The 19,917-nt window shown below is 37.2% G+C and overlaps 1 protein-coding gene across 1 annotated transcript in view; it reads left to right on the plus strand.

Moving 5' to 3' along the window:
• Positions 1-4,476: 4,476 nt before the first annotated feature.
• Positions 4,477-19,917, plus strand: part of rabgap1l (RAB GTPase activating protein 1-like) — an 86,161-nt gene continuing 70,720 nt past the window's right edge. The window contains exons 1-10 of the mRNA XM_083888376.1: positions 4,477-4,661; positions 5,105-5,294; positions 6,461-6,713; positions 7,402-7,576; positions 8,318-8,475; positions 8,679-8,789; positions 9,843-9,909; positions 10,177-10,279; positions 12,996-13,162; positions 18,782-18,911. Coding sequence (XP_083744502.1) covers positions 4,524-4,661; positions 5,105-5,294; positions 6,461-6,713; positions 7,402-7,576; positions 8,318-8,475; positions 8,679-8,789; positions 9,843-9,909; positions 10,177-10,279; positions 12,996-13,162; positions 18,782-18,911 — 1,492 coding nt within the window. The 5' untranslated portion in view covers positions 4,477-4,523. The remainder of the gene's footprint in view (positions 4,662-5,104; positions 5,295-6,460; positions 6,714-7,401; positions 7,577-8,317; positions 8,476-8,678; positions 8,790-9,842; positions 9,910-10,176; positions 10,280-12,995; positions 13,163-18,781; positions 18,912-19,917) is intronic.

Consider the following 19,917-nt stretch of genomic DNA (forward strand, 5'->3'; position numbering starts at 1 on the left):
TGGTCCTCAGTATGCCGCAAGTACAGAAAGTGTGTGACTAAAGCTGGGCTATAAAAAGTATCACATTTACCAAGTTCATTAACATTTCACAAACTCTTGGTCCTGAAAGATCTTAAACAAAGCACACACAGACAGACAGGACAAACACAAATCCCTAAACGGATTATTTTCATCCCCAAACTGAGTTAATGTGCTGTTGTGTGAGCCAGATCATCATCATGAGAACAGAGCATGCGTGGATATTCTCTAACATTCCAAACCGGAAGGCGTGTCACTTTAATCCCGAGTGATTCATCTTCTTGTCTACATACGATCTTCGCTGCAACTGTCCTGACAGCTAGCAGGCAGTAAACTTCACAACGCACCAAACAAGTGAGTTGACAGCTCTCCTACCCTCGCCTGTGTTTATTTCTGTGTCGCGTTAACATGCATTAGGTAGATAAACCCTACTTCCATCTCGTGTCTCGTCCTTTTTTTCCTCTGGAGTTGTCGGGCGGGGTGTCGCTCGCTCCTCCACCTACTGCTGCCAAATGTTTTGGACTTTGAGCTAGTTAGCGTTAGCCAAACTTAGCTTTAGCTTGCACGTATGGCAGCGTTCTTAGAGGCTAAAAGACTTCCCGTTTTGCCTACATTCACCTGTTAGCTTACTGACAGCTATCCCCTTTAATGCTAACCCGTGTTACGGTTGCCGTGGCGTGGAAAAAGACTGCAGTGACTGTACAGGTACGTTAGCCTGTCGCTAGCTGCTATTCTCTTCCTGTGAGATGAGTCTGCCCGCTACTGCAAGTCAGCTGTTTGTGTTTGCTTGACCACACAATAGCATGCCAGTTTCAAATTACACAGTAATGCAAGGTAAACAGTTGGCATAAAGTGAGAACGCTGCCGTGTCAAGGTTAGCCTGCTGAGTGTGCTGTTTGTGTTAGAGACTGTGTGATGAGCTCTGTTCAAGTGATAGCAATAACAGTCTTTCTACAGACGTTGATGGTAAAACCCAACCTTTAAATGGAATAAGACAATATGTCCATCTGTTATAAAAGAAGACAAAGCCATCAACAACTGACTGCATAACTGGAAAGCAGCTGGAGCTGCCTAATTCATTCTCTAATCGGGTCAAAGTTCTTGAATTGAACGACTATAGATGTTGCCAAGTTGTCTAGTATTGGGTGGAACAATACACGATTAACATTTCACGTGATTGACTTAAAAATGCTGTCTAGCACGTCAACATAGTCTGAGTGTTTTATTTTGAAGTACCACAAGGAGGAGCCTGAATCTTTTCAGACATTCCAGGACTCCATCATCATTATTATTCTTATTGTTTTACATTGTTTTTCACTTTAAATCTGAAATATGTACCCCAAGAATCAGGTTTTTGTAACTTTTCAATATGTCAGCAATATGATTTCCATTTTCTTTACAAATAATATATATTATAATTAAATTCCTCTTACAGTTATTGCAATAAAAAAATAATTTGGAATTATTTTGGTCAGGATAACGGTGACGGTTTGCTATTATCACATGCCAAGTGAAGTAAAACATCCTTCTATTGATTCCGCCTGTCTATTAGCTTATCACAGGTTTTTTTTTTGGTTTTTTTTTTAAACAAGCTGGAGCTAACCACAAAGCCACTAAGTGTGTGATATTTTAGCCTCTTTTGTACATCACATCACACATATTTTTGAATTGAGGATAAACATGTCAAACAGCAGATTGTATGTATTTCACCACAATTTTTTGGGGTGGACGTCTGAAGGTGCAGAAAGTGATTCACTTACAGGTATTGGGTGACACTCTGTTGGACGAGCTGGTTTCTTTCTCTACTGCAGTAAAGGCTAAACTCTTTTGTTTCTATTGACCTGTGTTGAGTCACCTGCCTCACTATTATTCAGGCATGTGATGAATGCTTTTACAGTAAATAGTAGCAGGAACCTTAATGTGTACAGGGAAATGAACCTCCAGCCTTGGCAATGCTAAAGTCACATCGAGTCTAGCTGCATGTGGGTGCTGTTCAGTCTTGTCGACATTACTGGCCACTGTCTTGCAGTCTCACAGTTTCCATACAGGCAGTGGTGACTGCATGGCTTGCAAGACTTCCAACTGGGACTGTCTTGGAGGAGCAGGCTGGTAATGACTGGGTGAAAATCTGAGGAAGCACTGATCCAGCCATGAAAGTGTGGTAAGACGGAGATAGAGAGAGCAGAAAGCTACTCTAATGTGGACATATGAACTCTACATAATTACCCGATTTGAAATGAACACTTAGCAACTGACAGATGCCTGTAAATAAGTTTTGAATCGACAAAGTCAAAATTCCATCCATATTTTAGTTAAATGATTTTACATGATCATTTAAAAAGAAAGAAAAAAAAAAGCGTTGGTAAGTCTTGGTTTGTCCTTTCCTGCTGAAAGTTAAGTGTCTCAAATATAAGTGTGGTCATCTTTTTCCTTGATACATAATAATGTAAGAAATTTACTTGCTGTACCTGTGTGTATGTAAGGGGGTTATTATGGGATATTCTGTACTGCCAGTATTAAGTCGTTATAATTAATACCCACTCCAGTTTGACTGGACTCTGTTTATGACATGCTTGAGAGGAGGAGACATGAGATCCAGTGGTAGATAAATTTCTAGCCTGCCCTCACTCTATCAGTTTCTTTTCTGTGTCCTTCTTATTACAGCTCTTTCCCACTAAGTGAATTAGTGCCAGTATTCACTCCATTTCATGCAGTGCTTTGTGTAATTGAACAAGTATGTTTGGAGCACATGATCCAGTTGCGTTTCATATGAATGTTTGTTTGTGATTGTATAAATTGAATTTCCTTGGGTTATATGACTGCCTTTTGTGTACATGTCAATGAATGGCAATCACGTGTTTGCTCTCTTCTATGCATAATTGTTCATTTGCTTGCTTATTTGTGTGAGAGAGACTAGTTTATTGAAGCATGAATCCCATTACTTTTGTTTTATATTTTAATTTAATTTCTTTTTATTTTAGTATATGTTAATCTAATAATTGATTTAAAAAACCGGGTAGATAAAGTGCCAGAAACAGAAAAAAAATAGCAATATTTTCAATTACCACAGTATGATTCCTTTATAATCAGGATTGGGTTTTTTGACCCATTCTCCTTTTAGGTTTTGATGCTAACTGAAGGCTACATAGGTTCTCCAACACACTTGGAAGGGAAGGGTGAGATGAGTTATTCAGCTGCAACATGCAACCTCAGAATAGATGTTGCTAAACACTAAACACTGTACCTTTAACTAATCCAATATATCAATCTCTTGTGAATGAATTGTGACAAAACTCTCTTAATTATATGTTAAAACATGTTTTTGCTTGTATTTGCTTACTTGCCTACAGGAAGGTGTATTGCAAAACACACATTTGTTTGTGGTGAGGGTTAAATTTCAGCAAAACTAATTTTCTTACAGGATGTAACATGTCGAGCAGACAGCGGGTTGGTGCAGATGTGCAGACAGCACTTGTCGGTGCTGGCCTTTTGGTGCTGAGTCTGTAGTAGTTAAAGTGTTAAGAGTAAAATGTTCCACAGTAATGAGTTTGTCAGATATTTGACCAAATGGTGGATACATGTCAACTTAAGCTCAAGTGATATTGTATTGTGCCAACAGAGGTGGATATAACAGACATAGCAACTGCTAGACTTAGAATACTAATGGAGCTTTAAAAGCTTGTTAAAAATGAAACCACCCACAACTGTATTTAAATCGGCTGCCAGTAATGTGGTCTTTGGGCTGGCTTTCTGTCTGTCCTCCTCATGACATCTCATTTACATGTTTGGAACACATTTTGGTAAGAGGGGGAACATTTATTCATGGCAGAGGTCCCCTTCTTTGTTGAGTTCTGCCTCTGATTGGATAAATTGTCATTAAGTTTCTTCAGGATATAGAGTGATCCATGTCACTGACCTAACACTCTAGATTAGTGTTAGTTATGAGAACAGAGTGCTCTTTAACACTGATTTTAACTAAAGGATTTCTCTGACGGCAGGATTGAGGTATCCTTAGGGACTGTGACAAGCAACTGTCAAATCCCTGTGTGATATCGATTGCACTTAATAATCTCTTTACCAATTAGGTTATTGATGTTACAAATTGTTCTTATCTCGAGGCAGATATCACCAGTAAAAGACAACAAATGTTTGAACTGAGGTGTAACCTGTTGTTAACCTGCTGTAGCTATTGTCTGACAAGTCTAGTTGCCAGATGGGTGTGTTTTGATTTTTAAGTTGAGCTTCCTGTGACAGCAGCACTTCATACAATGCCTTGATTATAAGCATACTTGTAAATTAATGTTTATGATTATAACTATAATTGAGAATTTATCTCAAATAACCAGTTTCATTGCGTTAACCGCTCATTAGTGTCCCTAAAAACAAACTAATGCCTCTCTGTTTGTTGTGTTTGCAGGCTGCCTACGGAGCTGGGAGCAACGGAGAAGGAAGGGGAGAGCTTTAACCCTGGTCTCCCCAACTGATCCTGAGTAAACCAGCCAGCCATGGATGACCGCTCCTCACTGGGAAAAGTCAGCAGCTCTACTGAGTCCGTAGCCACTGTCACCAGTGAGGAGTTTGTTCTGGTACAGACTAGTGTTGCTGGGTCACCACAGGGCTCTGAAGGCAAACCAAGACTCAAAGTAAGAATTACACTTGGAAACAGTTTCACATTTGACATGAAAGCTACAATATGTAATATTAGCATTCCCATAGAACTAATATATCTAAAATGTTGTAAGTTGAAGGCTGTCAATCTAGTGTTTAAAAATAATAATAATAAAAATAAGCTACAGCTACAACTCAATTTAATCATGTTCCTCCTGAATTTAGTTCCCTTACCTGTTAAATGTATATTTGGCTACCACTGGATCTTGTGTGGTTGTCAACATCCCTAGGGGATGTGTTGACAATAAGATTTCACATGATTTTGCTTTGTGATTACAACCAAAGAAAGCATATTGACAGCAATTGGAAAGGTAATTGACAACAAATCGTCAGTCAAGGAAGTACAAGTCTATCCTCGTATATCTTAATGTTTATTTTTTCTTTTCCCAATGCCCGTTGTTTTTTTTTTCTATTTTAGATGTCCTGGAATGGAAATGAGCAGCTGGAAAAGGCTATGGAGGAAGTGTTGGATGATGAAGTTGTTGTTGATGATGATGATGATGATGATGATGATGATGATGATCAAGTGAAGGTTGAGAAGAGTAATTTGGAAAAGATGGAAAAACACCAGAACATAGATGGCCAGGTCCTGGAACCACAACCTACAGGTATACTTATGACCTTATGACCTTATGTCTCTGCATCAGGTTTTTTAGTCTGGCTTTAGAGTAGAATATCAAAAGAAATGCAGAAGAAATGTAGTCCTCTGATCAACTGCATGTTAATTGTGCCCAACAATTTGAGATTCACTTATTTGATTCTATTATTTGACACTATTTAACACCAAAGTACTCAAAAAAAAGATTGACAAAACATTCAGTAAATGAAGTTACTGAAAACTACCTCTATACATAGTCACATGTTGCTGGTGTAGCTCCTCACCTTGAATGAAAATGAAATGCAACAAATAGTAACACTATGCAAAACAGGAAGTAATCACATGCACATCTCTATCTCTAAAGAGACTTGATCACATTCACAATGTTTCAAACTAAGAAACGGATAGCACAGAATACTAGAAAATGTCAAGGTATGTCCAAATTTTTTTTATTGTACTATACGGTTAGTTTTATTCACACTGGGTGATGTGTATAACAGTTTATTTTGTTTGACTGGCAGCTGTATGTGGTTTTGATTGGGTGGGGATACATGCCACAGATGGATAGTTATAAATATCCAAATGTGTTTAAAATGTGTCGTTACGTTTGTTTTTTGTTTGTTTTTTTGTTGCAAAAAGTCACTTGGGCATTTCAGTTGGACTACATGACCATTTATTTTTCACATCTTTTGTGTTACCGCCAGTGTGTGCTGGTACAGCTGCAAAGTCAGCTAAGAGGAAATAGTTTGTGTTGGAAATAATAAGAGCAAGTCAGCAGTGGAAGTCCAGCTGCTGCTCATTGTTCTACTTCCTGTTTGCTAAGTGTGAAAGTGTCAGGTCAAAGTAGTCCCAACTTCTTCTGTTGTAGTTTTGTCTTCACTGTTTCTCTCATCTTGAATGCACCAGTCTGTTGTCGAGCCATCAGACTTTAGGATGTAGAAGTCTAGACGATTTCATGATCTCATTATGCTGTAATGTACACTATGCCCAGAGTTGAGGCATAATTGTTTTTGCTTTAATGATAATGGGACAATTGTCATTTCTTGTTGGTTTACATTTTAACAACACACAGAAACATACATTAATTTATCTTAGTATTTGCACAGAAAAACCCAAGCTCATTCATTATCATTTCAGTGAAAAAAACACTAATCCATATTCTCTGTCTTTCCACAGAAGCGTGTCCAACACCATCCAGCCCCACTGTCCTGGAGGAGGACGGTGTCCAGTTGAACAAGCCATCCAGCCCCACTGCCCTAGAGGAGGACAGTGTCCAGTTTAACAAGCTGTCCTACCTGGGCTGCACCTGGGTCAAAGCCCCTCGCAATGAGGCAGAGGCACAGAGGGCCATGGCTACCCTGCGAGCTGAGAGTGCCATCCCCATCCCCATCACCCTACATGTCCCCTGTGGATCCGATGGCTCTGTCAGGTCAATAATGTATTAAAAGAGGAACTGTGTATTTATATTGGGTTTGATTAAATGGCTTTAGGTGGAAGAATAGTAGCTTGTAGTCTGTCAGGATGGTCGTTCAACAACACATATTTTAAGCACTTAAAAAAAAAAAAAAAAAAAAAAATGTCTTTAAATAATCCAAGCTTTGCCACATTTCACATCACGAGGCTTATGATGAAATGCATTTTTACAGATACCTTCTTCTTCTTTCTTTTTAGAGATCACTTCTGATACAAGGTTGAAGTGGTTTGAGTGAAACCTTCAAACTGTTCTGAGATATGAAATGAAAAGGGAACCTGACATTGTTAGGTACACTGTAGAGGAAATTAGTAATACAGTTGTCTCTCTTCCTGAATTAATGGAAACTACCGAGTGAGGTTGACTATTACTGTTTTACTTTGCATTTAACATAAATTATGTGCTTTTCATGTTAACACAGCTTGTCAAAAATGTTAGATATATGCAGTTAGATGTGAGGTCACGTCTTTTTATAGATGATTATAGGTGATAATAGAAGGGATTAAATTATAAAATTGTTTTTACAAAAGAAGTGTATTGTAGTGTACATGTCTCGATTTAAAGCTATTAATTAATAAATAGTTCTTGTACCGATTGTAAATCTGGAAGAATTTACTTTTTCATGTGTGAAATAAACTCTCTTTAGGATTGTGGACCAGGCCTCGGGGACGGAGATCGCCTGCTTCCCTATTTACAAGGTGTTGTTCTGTGCTCGTGGACAAGAGGGGTCAGTGGAAAGTGACTGCTTTTCCTTCACTGAGAGTTACCGAAGTTCTGAGGACTTCCAGATCCACGTCTTCTCCTGCCACATTAAAGAAGCTGTAAGTTGCATTCAAGTTGTCCATATCACAAACTGCAAAGTTGTATTTAAGGTCTCTTAAGGTTAAGGCCTTACTTGTACTTTTTATTTAGGAGTCTTGGTCAGGACCAATAAATTGGTTGTAGCAATATTATTTTTTGTTTGCCAAAAAAAGGAAAAGGAAGAAAAAGAGAATTCTTTTCATTCTTTTAAAAGCATTAAATCTGCAGTACTCATCTGAAGGGGAGGCTGGTTTAATCAAAATAATATTAGGTTAAGAAAATGGCAGTGAACTCAATGAACTCAACTTTGTCCGATTAGACCTGCTTGATAGGTTTAAGACAAGTAGAGCTTTAGTGGCTATTTATGACATCAAACAACTCTGCTACCAGTAAGAATGATAACCAATCAATGAGTCATCTTGCTTAAAACGATGCTACAAATGTTACAGAGGAAGGCAGGTGTCTTTCGTCGTCCTGAAGCAAGGTCCAGGCAGAAAGAACTGAGATAACTGCTTTTTATCATCCACTATTTGTACTGTATTGTGTGGTAAACAGGCATTTACTTCAGTTCTGTATGTACTGACACTGTTAAACCAGCTGAGGGCACTGTTCTACTGTCTTTGGCTCAGTACTGTCCTTGTAATTTTGAGTTCTATTATTTGTATGTTTGTGAACATTTATTTATTCCATCCCTCTTGAACTTTCCAAAAGTGGAAAGTCATTCACTCTAAATTCATCTGCTCCTGTCTTTTCCTATTCAGGTCAGTCGGATCCTCTACAGTTTCTCCACAGCCTTTCGCCGTTCTTCTCGGCCTGCGGACATCAGGGACACAATGCTGTCCAGTCCATCTGACAGTGACCTCTTCACCTTCACGGTCTCACTGGAGGTCAAAGAGGACGATGGCAAAGGCAACTTTAGGTAATTTTTTAGTCCATTCATGCACACATTCAAATACATGCACTTGTCAAATTGTACATTAGGGAAGTAGATGTTGCAATAATATTAATAATAAATCAGAATATAAAACAAAGTACATTTAAAATACACTTAACAAGTGCATCATGATAAAATGGAAAGTCCCTACATTTTTCTATAATTACCCCATTTCTGTCTCTCCACAGTTCAGTGCCAAAGGACAGAGATAAGTTCTACTTCAAGCTGCGGCAGGGTGTACAGAAGAAGGTCATGGTTTCGGTTCAGCAAATGTGCAACAAGGAACTTGGAATTGAAAGGTGAGGATAAAAAGGGACGATGCAAAGCGCCTGATAACCGTGTCCTGTGGGTTTCTATTGCAATTTACCTATGTCTTATGGCACCAAAACTTTTTGTGACCGTTCTCCAATTGACTTCACTGGATTGGAATGATGTGACTAAATGTTGGTCTTCTATATTAGCAAATTGTCAATGAGAGTAAGTCAGACAACATGTCAACCATGTCACTTGGAGTAATAGACATTTTTCACAGCAGATATGTGATGGACCCATCTGTCTCAGCAGGACAAATTGATTAAAGAAGACGATCCAGAGCTCAAAACATTCTGTAGTCATGTCATGAACTTAATTTTCCAGATGGTAGCACTGTTTTGCTTTAAATTGTTTGCTTTCTCAAGTCTGGTGCACACAAACCCAGAGGTCAATACCTTAAGTCACTTTAGATTTGCTCTCTCTGTTATTGTGTTTACATGCTATGACAAGCATGGTAGTACTAAAAGAACTATGTCATCACTACTCACCATTTTTTTCTCCTTCGCTCATTACCTCCTATTGCTTTTAGAGGGAGACAAACACCTGCCCTGTTCTTTGTGCTCAGAGCTGTTTATTGTGTGATAGCCTTTTAATGGTTATTTATTTTAAAATGTTCTAGGGTTTGCATCGTGTGCTCTATGAATGCAAATACATATTATACGGTCTGTGCTTATTTAACCTTTAATACTTGTGATTTAGTGTTGGGTTAACCCAAAACTCACCCTTTTATATCTTACCTGTCTTCACCACTTGATGGCACCTTCAACTTAATGGACATACAAGTATGTCCATTAACAAGTATATCAACTATAGTCCATAATGATAATACATCAGATTTTCAGGTTTTCAAATCTCTCAGCATCATACCTTAGAGATTCAAATGCAGTTATTTTTATGCCTATATTTTTCTTAAGTGAATATATTTATCTCCATTTGTATGTTACCTCCCAGCACTTTGTGCTGGTAACTGCAGATTGTGCCTCTGCAGTAGAAGTGTTGAGTATTGATTTGTGATTGCTCCTTCTGTTTTCTCCTTCAAGGTGTTTTGGGATGCTGCTGAGTCCAGGACAGAAAGTCTGCAACAGTGACATGCATCTCCTCGACATGGTGAGCAGACACTGACTGAACCCCATGTCAATGGCAAGATGCTGTTTATAGTAACAGTACTTAATTCATGGTACACCAGAGAACCAAAATAATATAAAAACACATCAACAACACAAAAAACATTTTACAACCTGGTTTATTTAATAGACGGTGCTAAAGTTAGATTTGAAGTCTAATCATTCAAATATTGATTAACTTCATGGTGATGTCATAATTTACAGTATGTAAGAATTTTAGATTAACACAAGTGAAAAAAAATATTTACAGGAGTCGATGGGGAAGAGCACTGATGGGAAGACATACGTTATCACAGGAACATGGAACCCAAACATGACTGCCTTCCAGGCACTGAATGAGGACACACCTAAAGGTAAGGGACATGTTAATCAGATTCAGTAAACTTTATGTATGCCCATGGGGCAATTCAGGGGCAAAGAGCGGCACATCGAGGGATACAAATATAAGATATGGAGGGAAAGTGCAGTGGAACGATATATAATGGTGTACTACATATATACATTGTTGATTCTTTATGAAGTACTCTAATTAAATGATAACTGAAGGGAAGTAAAAATTAAAGATTGTGTTATTGTTGTATTCCTTGTGGAGAATTAGAGTTCAGTGTTGAGAGCGTTCAGGGGGTTCAAAAGTTCAAAAGGAGAACAGCCTGGGGAACAAAGGTCACTCTCCTCCTCTGGGTCCTGCAGGCCATGCTATTTTTGTTTATAACAGTATAATATTTTTGCTGTCAATAAAACACTTTTTGAGTAATTTAAAAGTTTTGTTAGTTATTAAAATGTACACAATTAAAAGTTAGTTGTAACCTTAGAATATTTGTAATCCCAAAAAAAGCAACGTTTTATGTACCATATATAATATAATATATATAATATATATGGTACATAAAACGTTTCCTTTTTCGTCCTATATTATATATGATTTTTCAGTTTTTGACCAAATCTCTTTTTAAGCTCGTGTCAGTTCCCCGTTGTACAGCTTGGAGTTCAATTAAAAGCTGGAAAACGAGGTTGTTCTATAACCTTTGACCAGTCGTGTATGAAGTAGGAATTATTTCCATACATTATTGTCACGAATGTGACAGAGGCCTACACAAAACTCAAGGTCATGTTTGGGGAATTATGCAGTGCTTGCCATGTTGGCTTGGATGTGATAATAATCTTTCTCCCCTCTCCAACATAAGACTTGTGTCCTTCTTTTTAACCTTTGCTTGTTGAAGGATGACATGTCTTTGCACGTGGATGTGTGAACACGTCAGGCAGCAGAGCAAACAGCAATAGAATAGAAGCTTTGTGTATGCAATTTCGTTTGTTGTGATACTTAAACACTGAATGTGTTTGCAGGTAATAAATATATGAACATTGATTGCACGGTTGTACAAACAAATGTGATATTTTACAATGATATACAATAATTTGTGGTTTATTAATAATAATAATAATAATAATAATAATAATAATAATAATAACAATAATAACGATAACGATAACGATAATAATCATAATCATAATCATAATAACAATAATAATAATACTAATTATTATTATTATTATTTATTAATAATTAGACCTACACAATTATTTAGGTCTAATTAGCCCAGTGTTATTAAGTTGAAGTGGGAGGGTTTATCAATTTGGTCATAGTTATCGAGAACCTGAATTTAACAAGAACCAATGTATTGTCTTTGTGAGTACCATTTGTATAAACATATTGGAGCTGAACGAGTTGATCTCTTTGCAGTATTAACACGTGTTTAATATCAGATCCTGTAGAATGTATCTGAGCTGAGAGCCTCACCAAAGTCATTACAGCTCAAACTTACAAGATGACTTAGCAACTGTCTGATTCAAAGACTGAGAGTTTTCATCTGGAGGTTGAGATTTCCTGATTTGACAAAGAAAAAATTAAAACTGAAAAATCTTGGTTTGTGGATGAAACAAGACATTTGAAAGCATAATTTCAAGGTTGAGGCAACACTGATCGACATTTTCTGACATTTTATGGACCAAACAAATCTCAATTAATCGTGAAAATAATCTAAACATCAATCAATTATGAATATAATTGTTAGTTGAATCCTTATAAATGGTATCATTGCCTAAATGCAGCTACCTCTGATGCTTTTCATAATAATTAATGGGTCTTATTTTTTGTCCTTCAATAAAACCTTCATGTGGAATAAATTCCTGCTCCGTCCCATCTTTTGATTTCTGCTAAACCATTAGCCAGCTACTCAACGTCTGGTTAGTTGTCACTAAGGGGGAACATGTACTTTGTAAGCTACGTGTAAGATTAAAACTTCTGATACCATCAAAGAAACCAATCTTTTATTTGTTGTTTTTATAGTTAGTCCTGGTGGATTCAACATGGCCTCTGCTAAATTATGCAATTCATTGCTTAATGCTCTTTGGATCTTTTGCAGACAACAGAACATCTCTGCATATTTGGCTGACTGCTTACCAGGAGTGGCTGGCTGGCTTATTGAAAACCAGGAAGTTACTGTGTATATAATCAGTTAAACTGAATAGAATTGAAGCATGACATGATTTGATAGTTTGTCTTGTTGTAAAAACTTGATGGTTCATCTCTTGCATAATGGTAACAGATAATTCAAGTTGGAGTCATTCATGTTGTCCACTAGAGGGTGTGACATTCTCATAAGATACAGGATGTGTGCTTCCTGCCTCCTATTAGAAGTGAAACCTTTTCAGCATGCAGTTGTATTTATGACATCCTGTATCATTGCATTGTTAAACTAGACCATCTGTTGAATTAGGAAAGTATATTGTCATTGCAAAAAATAACTTTCCTACCACAGAAGTGGTGCAAACTTGAGAGATATATCCCTACTTTTTGATTTGAACGACCCATAATGTGTGAACACAAAAGCTGTGTAATTGTACCTAACATTAAACTATTTAAGAGTATAGAAAATAAGTGTGTAAAAAGGAATGCTCAATCCCATCCAAATTAATTATTCCTTTTGGGCAAAAAGAAAAATAACAAAGTGTCTCTCCTCACTAATCTTGTTTTTTTCTTGCTTTATTTCTCTCCCTGGTGTGGTCTAGATAAGCAAGTCTTCATGACCGTGGCAGTGGACCTGGTAGTGACTGAAGTGGTGGAGCCAGTCCGTTTCCTGCTGGAAACTCTGGTCAGGGTCTATCCATCAAATGAACGCTTCTGGTACTTCAGCCGCAAGACCTTCACTGAGACCTTTTACCTCAAACTCAGACAGGTATTTTCACTGCAAGAGTTATTTTTTTATTCAATTTTTTTTTTACTTGCACACATGTTCGGATGTTCTTACTGACCAAAGATAATATTTGTTACGTTAAGCTACAGTTGGCAGGGCGGCTACAAGCCAATTGTTGGTTCCTGAGTTTCAGCTTCAGGTTAATAAATAGAGATTGGGGCTCTCTGTCCTGAGCTCCTGTTATCAGATGAGCTAAGACATACACTCAGGCAAACTCTCCATCTTGGCATGTCTTTAATTGTGTTTATAGTCTGACACTGTTAAAGACACTTTCCTTTAGGTACCTTTGCAGTTTAGGCTGTGGAATGATTGCTTGCGCCTAGGGTAGCAATCATTCCACAGAAGGAAATTGTTGAATAGGTGTAGTTTAACAGCCAATCGGACAGGCGGTGCTCCCGGTGGAGTGCTCCGTGATTGGTCAAAGGCCTCCAGTAATAGCTCTGATTTAGCTGAGTGTGTAAACAGAGCTCAGATGAGCTGTAGAGATGTAGTTCTGATCATTTGACTTATTATGCAGAAAGGGTACTATGGAAGTATTGTGTAATAATGGCCAAAAGAAATCCAGGTTAGATTGATTCATATTGTCAGGTCAAGACATGAAGTGTTTACATTGCAAATGCCTGAAACTAACAAGAAGTCAGTATAAATGATAGTTTGACTGAGTGATTAAATGCATCTAAGATAATTTACATAATATCTTTTGTTAATTCTAAAGAGACTTAAGTGTATACTGTGTTTTATTTACTGTGTTTACATGGTTTCAGATTTGGTAATTGTTTGTTAATGTTCATCATAAAAAATAACTTGTTCTTATTTTTTGCCAGTGCATATAAAGGAGCCACATAAATGATTTATTTAAAGCTTCCCCAATCTCTTACACAAGGGCTTACAATGTTTTACATAAATTTACAAATGTCATGAAAAAAATGAACCTAAGCAGTCTAGTAAATTACTCTTATACAGCTAAATGTCAGTACTCACACTTATGTAAGTCAAGTTCTTTAATACATTCCATGATAACATACACTCTTGCCACTTTGTTAGCTAAAAATGACACCAAGAGTAGCACCCCGTGTGGTCCTCATGTTGCTGTAGCTCAACTGCAGCAGTGTGAGGGAAGCATAGTTGTAATAAGTGGATATTTGATTTACTGTTTTATCATTTCAAACCAGTCTGGTCAGTCTGGCCATTCATCTCTGATATGTGGCATCAACAAGGCATTTTTGCCCAGAGAACTGCCACTCACTGGATATGATGTATTCTTTGTACCATTAATTGAAAAGCCTAGAGATGGTTGTGTTTGAATAGCCTGCTAAATCAACAGATTATAAAAAAAACACAGACAGCCCATCTGGCACCAACAATCATGCCATAATATTCAAAGTCTCTTAAATCACTTTTCTTCTCCATTCTGGTGCTTGGTTTAAACTTCAACAGGTAATTTTGACCATGTCTACATGCCTAAATGGCTGATGAATGTATTCCTCAAAAGACTTAACAGCCCATAGCAGCATTAACTTTGAGTAAGCTTGTCAAAAAGATGAGGGAAAGTGGAGGGGGTGGATGGGCAGCTTGGAGGATGTGTGTAGTGGAGGAGGAGGTCAGAGGGGGCAGTTTGGAAGGCGTGCTGATTGGCTGTGCAGGTAGAAGCTGTTCCCAAAATAAATTAAACACAACTGAAACACTTGTTTTATGTGACATCTTATCATAAATGCTGAAATATCTTATCAGCTAACTTCTATTGGTGTCTTTCCATCTGCGGGTCTCCCATTTCTGCCTCCACTTTAAGTCTCACTGCTTAAACTGGTGCAAACTAGGATATTATTTTCTACGTTTGCTACACTGTAATTTCTGTCTCTGTAAATGTTAATAGTGTCATGAAGGATGTGTACTGCTCAAAACCTCCTTTGCAAAGGTCATATTATAATTGAGTTAAATTAACAGAAACGGCTTAACCCTTAGAACACAGAGCATTTCGGCTACTTTTTTCCTACCATTACTATGTTAAAACGTACAGTATATACAGAGGTTATAAGAATATGCAATATAGAGTGTCTCATATCCTTTTTTTCAGCACAATCTCGACAATCTAATGAAAAATGTCTTTATTTTTCACCAATTATATAAACACACCTGAGCAAAAAGTACTAAAAAATGTTTAAATCGTATTGAATATGTGAAATTTGGAAATACGTCACAGTTCTTTTGTTATGAACAAAAAGTGAAGAAAAATGGTCCATTTTGTGACTTCTGCACAATTATTGCTACTTTATATCACTACTAAAAATGTGATATAAAAGGAATCATAACTTTGACTCAACAACACAAGAAAAAACAACACATTTTAGAGCCTGAATATGTGACCTATAAACACACACCCCCAGGATGCCCATATAAGGAGTTGTTTATTATTCCCAGGCAACTTACCATGGGTGCACCTGCATGAGCAACTGCATGAGCTCTAAGGGTTAACTACATCTCCATTGTCACATTTATCTTGTGAGCTGATGTCTTGATGTTTGCAATATTAATATTTAACATTTGTGTACCATCACAAACCTCATTTCCTCACAACTGCTTAAAGAAATTGCAGAGAGAGGGAAGTGTGCACTTTCATTCACCTCCTACCAACACAAGGACACCCATTGAACAGTTGGTACAGGTGCTTAAAAATACAGTTAAGCCATAAGCCTCTTCTCCTCTGTCTAAAAGCACATCTCCTTTAGTAGGCCGTGGGGAGCTGGCAAAGCAGTGAAGTGTGGGGAAGCTCTGGATTGTAGGGAGCTAATAAGAGGCTCTGTCGCATTATTGGCATGTGGGTAATTAACAGTGGAGGTCTGACTCATCTGCATGATTTGCTCTGTAGTTATCTCCTCAGTAAATGGAAGAGTGTTTGCCTGGTGCTGTGGTTAAGAGCTAATTAAAATAATATTGTGGTAATTTTCTTTTTCGCTAAAGATGGCAATCAAGAGTTAAAACATTATATTTAAAATATAAAGTTATGTTGTCTTGTTTAGCCAAAAAGTAGCTTACTAGCCAGTTAAATGTATTCTCTATAAATTCCTTATTTGTCTCAAGGCAATTATTTTTTTTTTTTTCAATTCAAATTGTTTTGTTCATGGAAAAACTCAACATAGTTGTGGGCTAGCTCATGTAACTGGAAACTTGAAATCAAAAGGACTTGGCACAGTTCTGTAATCAAGACTGAAACTGAAAGCTATGCAATAATAAGCAGCTGTGGGGTTTTAAAAGTTTCTAAGAGAAGAGCAGCAGCTTAAGCATAAACATAGAATAAGTGTCGCGTCTTTAAAATTCAACGCATCGCTGCAAGGAATGAGCCTTTAAAGCTTGATTTAGACCCATGTCAGAAGAAAAGTAAAACATTAGGATACCTTTCCTTGATGTGAAAAGTTCAAGATGAGCTTTTAAAGTGATGGGACCAACTGCAGAGATACCAGAGGTGTTTCAAGTGAAAAAAAAACCTTGTATGGGAAGAAACACTTCAACTGTTACTAGAGTAAGTTGTGGTACATTTGTGGTCTAGTGAGACATGTTCTTAATATCATTATACATAACAAAATATATATATATTATTTTCTGTTATATTATTATAAATCCACAGTAACAGATTCTCTGTCAATAGCCCAATTTTCTGACACAGTTTTATTTGTGTTAATAATTCATCCTGCAGTATTAACAATTCATTGGCAAAGGCCATACCAAAGCAAATGTTACCTAACCTCCTTGGATTTTCTCTAAAAATAGCTTAGACTTGATATTCTCTCTCAATTTGTGCTCTCATCACTGACTGGAGTAAGTCATTAGACGCGCTGGGAGGGGGCAGATCAATGCAGCTCATTGATCTGTTCTTGCAGGTGGAGAAGAGAGGCTACAGCACTACAGTAATTGAATAGAGCAGAAATAAACATCAGTGGCTTATGACACCCAAGGTCAAGTCTGGTGGTGGAGTTCTCCTGTGCACTTAGTTAGTCTGGTATAAAGAAGTTAAGAGGCAGAAGTAGTAGTTTATTTTTCAAACTCTAGACAATGATTTTTCAAGATTTTATGCCTTATGTACTCAGTAGTTAAACAGTACCTGTGCCTTTTCCTTTTACACATGGATCTCTTTGCTGAATTAATTAGAACTCATTTAATTTTTTCATGCTCACTAGGGAATACTAACCCCTGACTAAAATAATAACTCTTTTTCTCTTTGGATGTTATGATGTTTTTCTTGCACGGTGTGTCTAATCTTTTGGTTCATTCATAAATGAGTTATTTTTAAAGTAAGCTGGGATAAATTAAATGTTAAAAACAAATACACAGAAGTTCTTTCAAAAACCCCGGTTCAACAAAAATGTAAGTGTAGACATATGAAAGCCTGTTGGCTGCTACACTGACAGCCAATGGTTTTATGACCTTTCTGGTTCACCCCAGTCAATTTTACATCGTTGAAGGTTTTAACTGTGAGCGGCCAACTCCTTCCATCCCTCTCAGGTTTGGCTGACGCAGCCTCTCTGCCTCTGATGGTGGAGCTCTTCTGCTATTTCTAAATACCTGCATCTTTCCTCTCTCTTTATCTGTCATCCGATGAGACAATGAGCTCTTGATTAAAGCGGCTGCTTTGTTGATTCAGTCAGTTGGACGATGTCAGGTCTGGTGGTGGTCAGGCTTATCACTGTGTTGAGATTCACCCCAACTGCTAATCTTATAGTGACACCTGAAAGTATTGCATGGGAGTGGATTCTTCTTGTTGGAGCTACGTTAAAGTCTTTCCCTGTAGCTCTACTGTTCAGCAGCAGTTGTTGCAAATGTATAGATTTTCTATGAATTTGTTTTGTATCTTTCCTTTTATTGATGTTATAAAATAGGAGTGAGAGACTTCAAAAATATTCATGTTTAAAAGAATGATCTTTTTATGTACAGTGCGAAACATTGTATCAGTCCACCACCCACAGCATAAGCTTCCCTAAATTAACAGCATTAGTAATTATCAAAATCATTTTTATTTTCCTTTAATGGTTAATACACAAGTATTTAGAAGCTCTTTAAGAGAAATGATAATTCGAATGCTAAAATATATAATATTGCTATCTGCGGAATTTAAAATTGTTGATTAAGGTGTCAGATAATGGATATGTGGATAATAGTAATTATGTACTCGCATTCCTGAACAGAGAAATTCGTTTTAGTGGTTGAATATTATGGTTGATTAAATTATAAAGGTGAATTCAGTTTATTTACCAAATGCATAACAATAACACAGTTTTAAACATGTTTTTGAAAGATTTTTATAATATTTATCTTTTCTTGTTTTTATGAGAGGTGGTATAATACTTTTGTTAAACACTGTATGACTCACACGTATGTTACGTGTTACATACAGTACATTTTGTGACTAGAGCTGAAACAATTACTCGATTAATAAATTATTAGTCAATTACTAAATTAAGTTTTCTGACATTTTATGGACCAAACGATTACTTGATTAATCGATAAAATGATCGACAGATTCATCGATTATTAAAATAATTGTTTGTTGCAGTTGGGCATACAATACATGATGTGCGTTTGTGTGTGTGTTTGTGTGTGTATACACAGCAGGCACCAGACAGAGTGGGTCAGAGTGACGCCGTGTATGAGGTGTTGAGTCTTCAGAGGGAGGCGGAGAGAAGCAAAGAGGAAAGAGGACAGCTGGCCACGCCCACTGAGGAAGAGGAGGCCGATGAAGGTATGGGTCTCTCTCACTCTCTCGCTTTAATGATATACAGTATACATTTAAACATCACAGCCCATAATCCTTCATATTTAATCTGCCAAATAGTGTACATCTTTGTATAGTCATTTAGATTTTCAGTGATAAGAAGCTACAAACCCTCATTAGTCCTCATTTCTTTTTGCCTCAATATCAGGCACCAAGAAAAAATATTGATTTACCACATATAAATAATCGTATCTTTGAATCCGCTTTACATTCTATATATCCCGACACTCATTTGTATTTCCGGCATGCATGAATGTCTCATCTAAATTAAATCATGTATCCAATTTCAGGCTGACATATAGAGAGTTTACAACACACATTATCTCAGCACATTTTTTTCTAGCAAGGCCTTGTCACGAGCAGATGTGTGCGCTGTTTATTAGCTGATATGAATTTATTTAGTTTAGGCACAAAAAACTGGCAGGGGTGTATGTAAAGTGCATTTAGAAAGTATTAATTTGATGTTGTATGTTTCAGCCTCTAGATTAAATAAATAAAATTAGTTTTATTCAAATTAAGAGAAAGATCTAAAATTTTATATTGACATAAGTAGTCAGATGAGACACCAAAGAGGTGTTTCTACACTGACTAGAGTCCACCTGTGGTAAATTGAAACGACTCTAATTTACTCTACTATATGCCATCTTCCAGTTGACATTGTGAGTCGGTGCAAAAACAAAGCAATAAGGTTGAAGAAGCTTTCTGCAGAGCTCAGAGATGAGATTGTGTCCCAAGAGTTTCTAAGAACCTGTCATTTTTAACCACACTGGATTGAACCGCAAAAAGTGTGGAACAAATAGGACTCTTCTAAAAAATGGCCAGCTGGCCTAACTGAGCAATCAATGGAGAAGGGTTCACTGGTTTGAGAGGTGACCCAAGAACCTGGTGGTGACTCCAAGTGTTAAAGATCCAGTCTTTAGATTGGGGGAACCTCCAGAAGAAGGAGAGGTCCATGTGCTCCTGATGACATTAA

Source organism: Microchirus variegatus, assembly GCF_963457635.1.
Source record: "Microchirus variegatus genome assembly, chromosome: 4".
NCBI lineage: Eukaryota > Metazoa > Chordata > Actinopteri > Pleuronectiformes > Soleidae > Microchirus > Microchirus variegatus.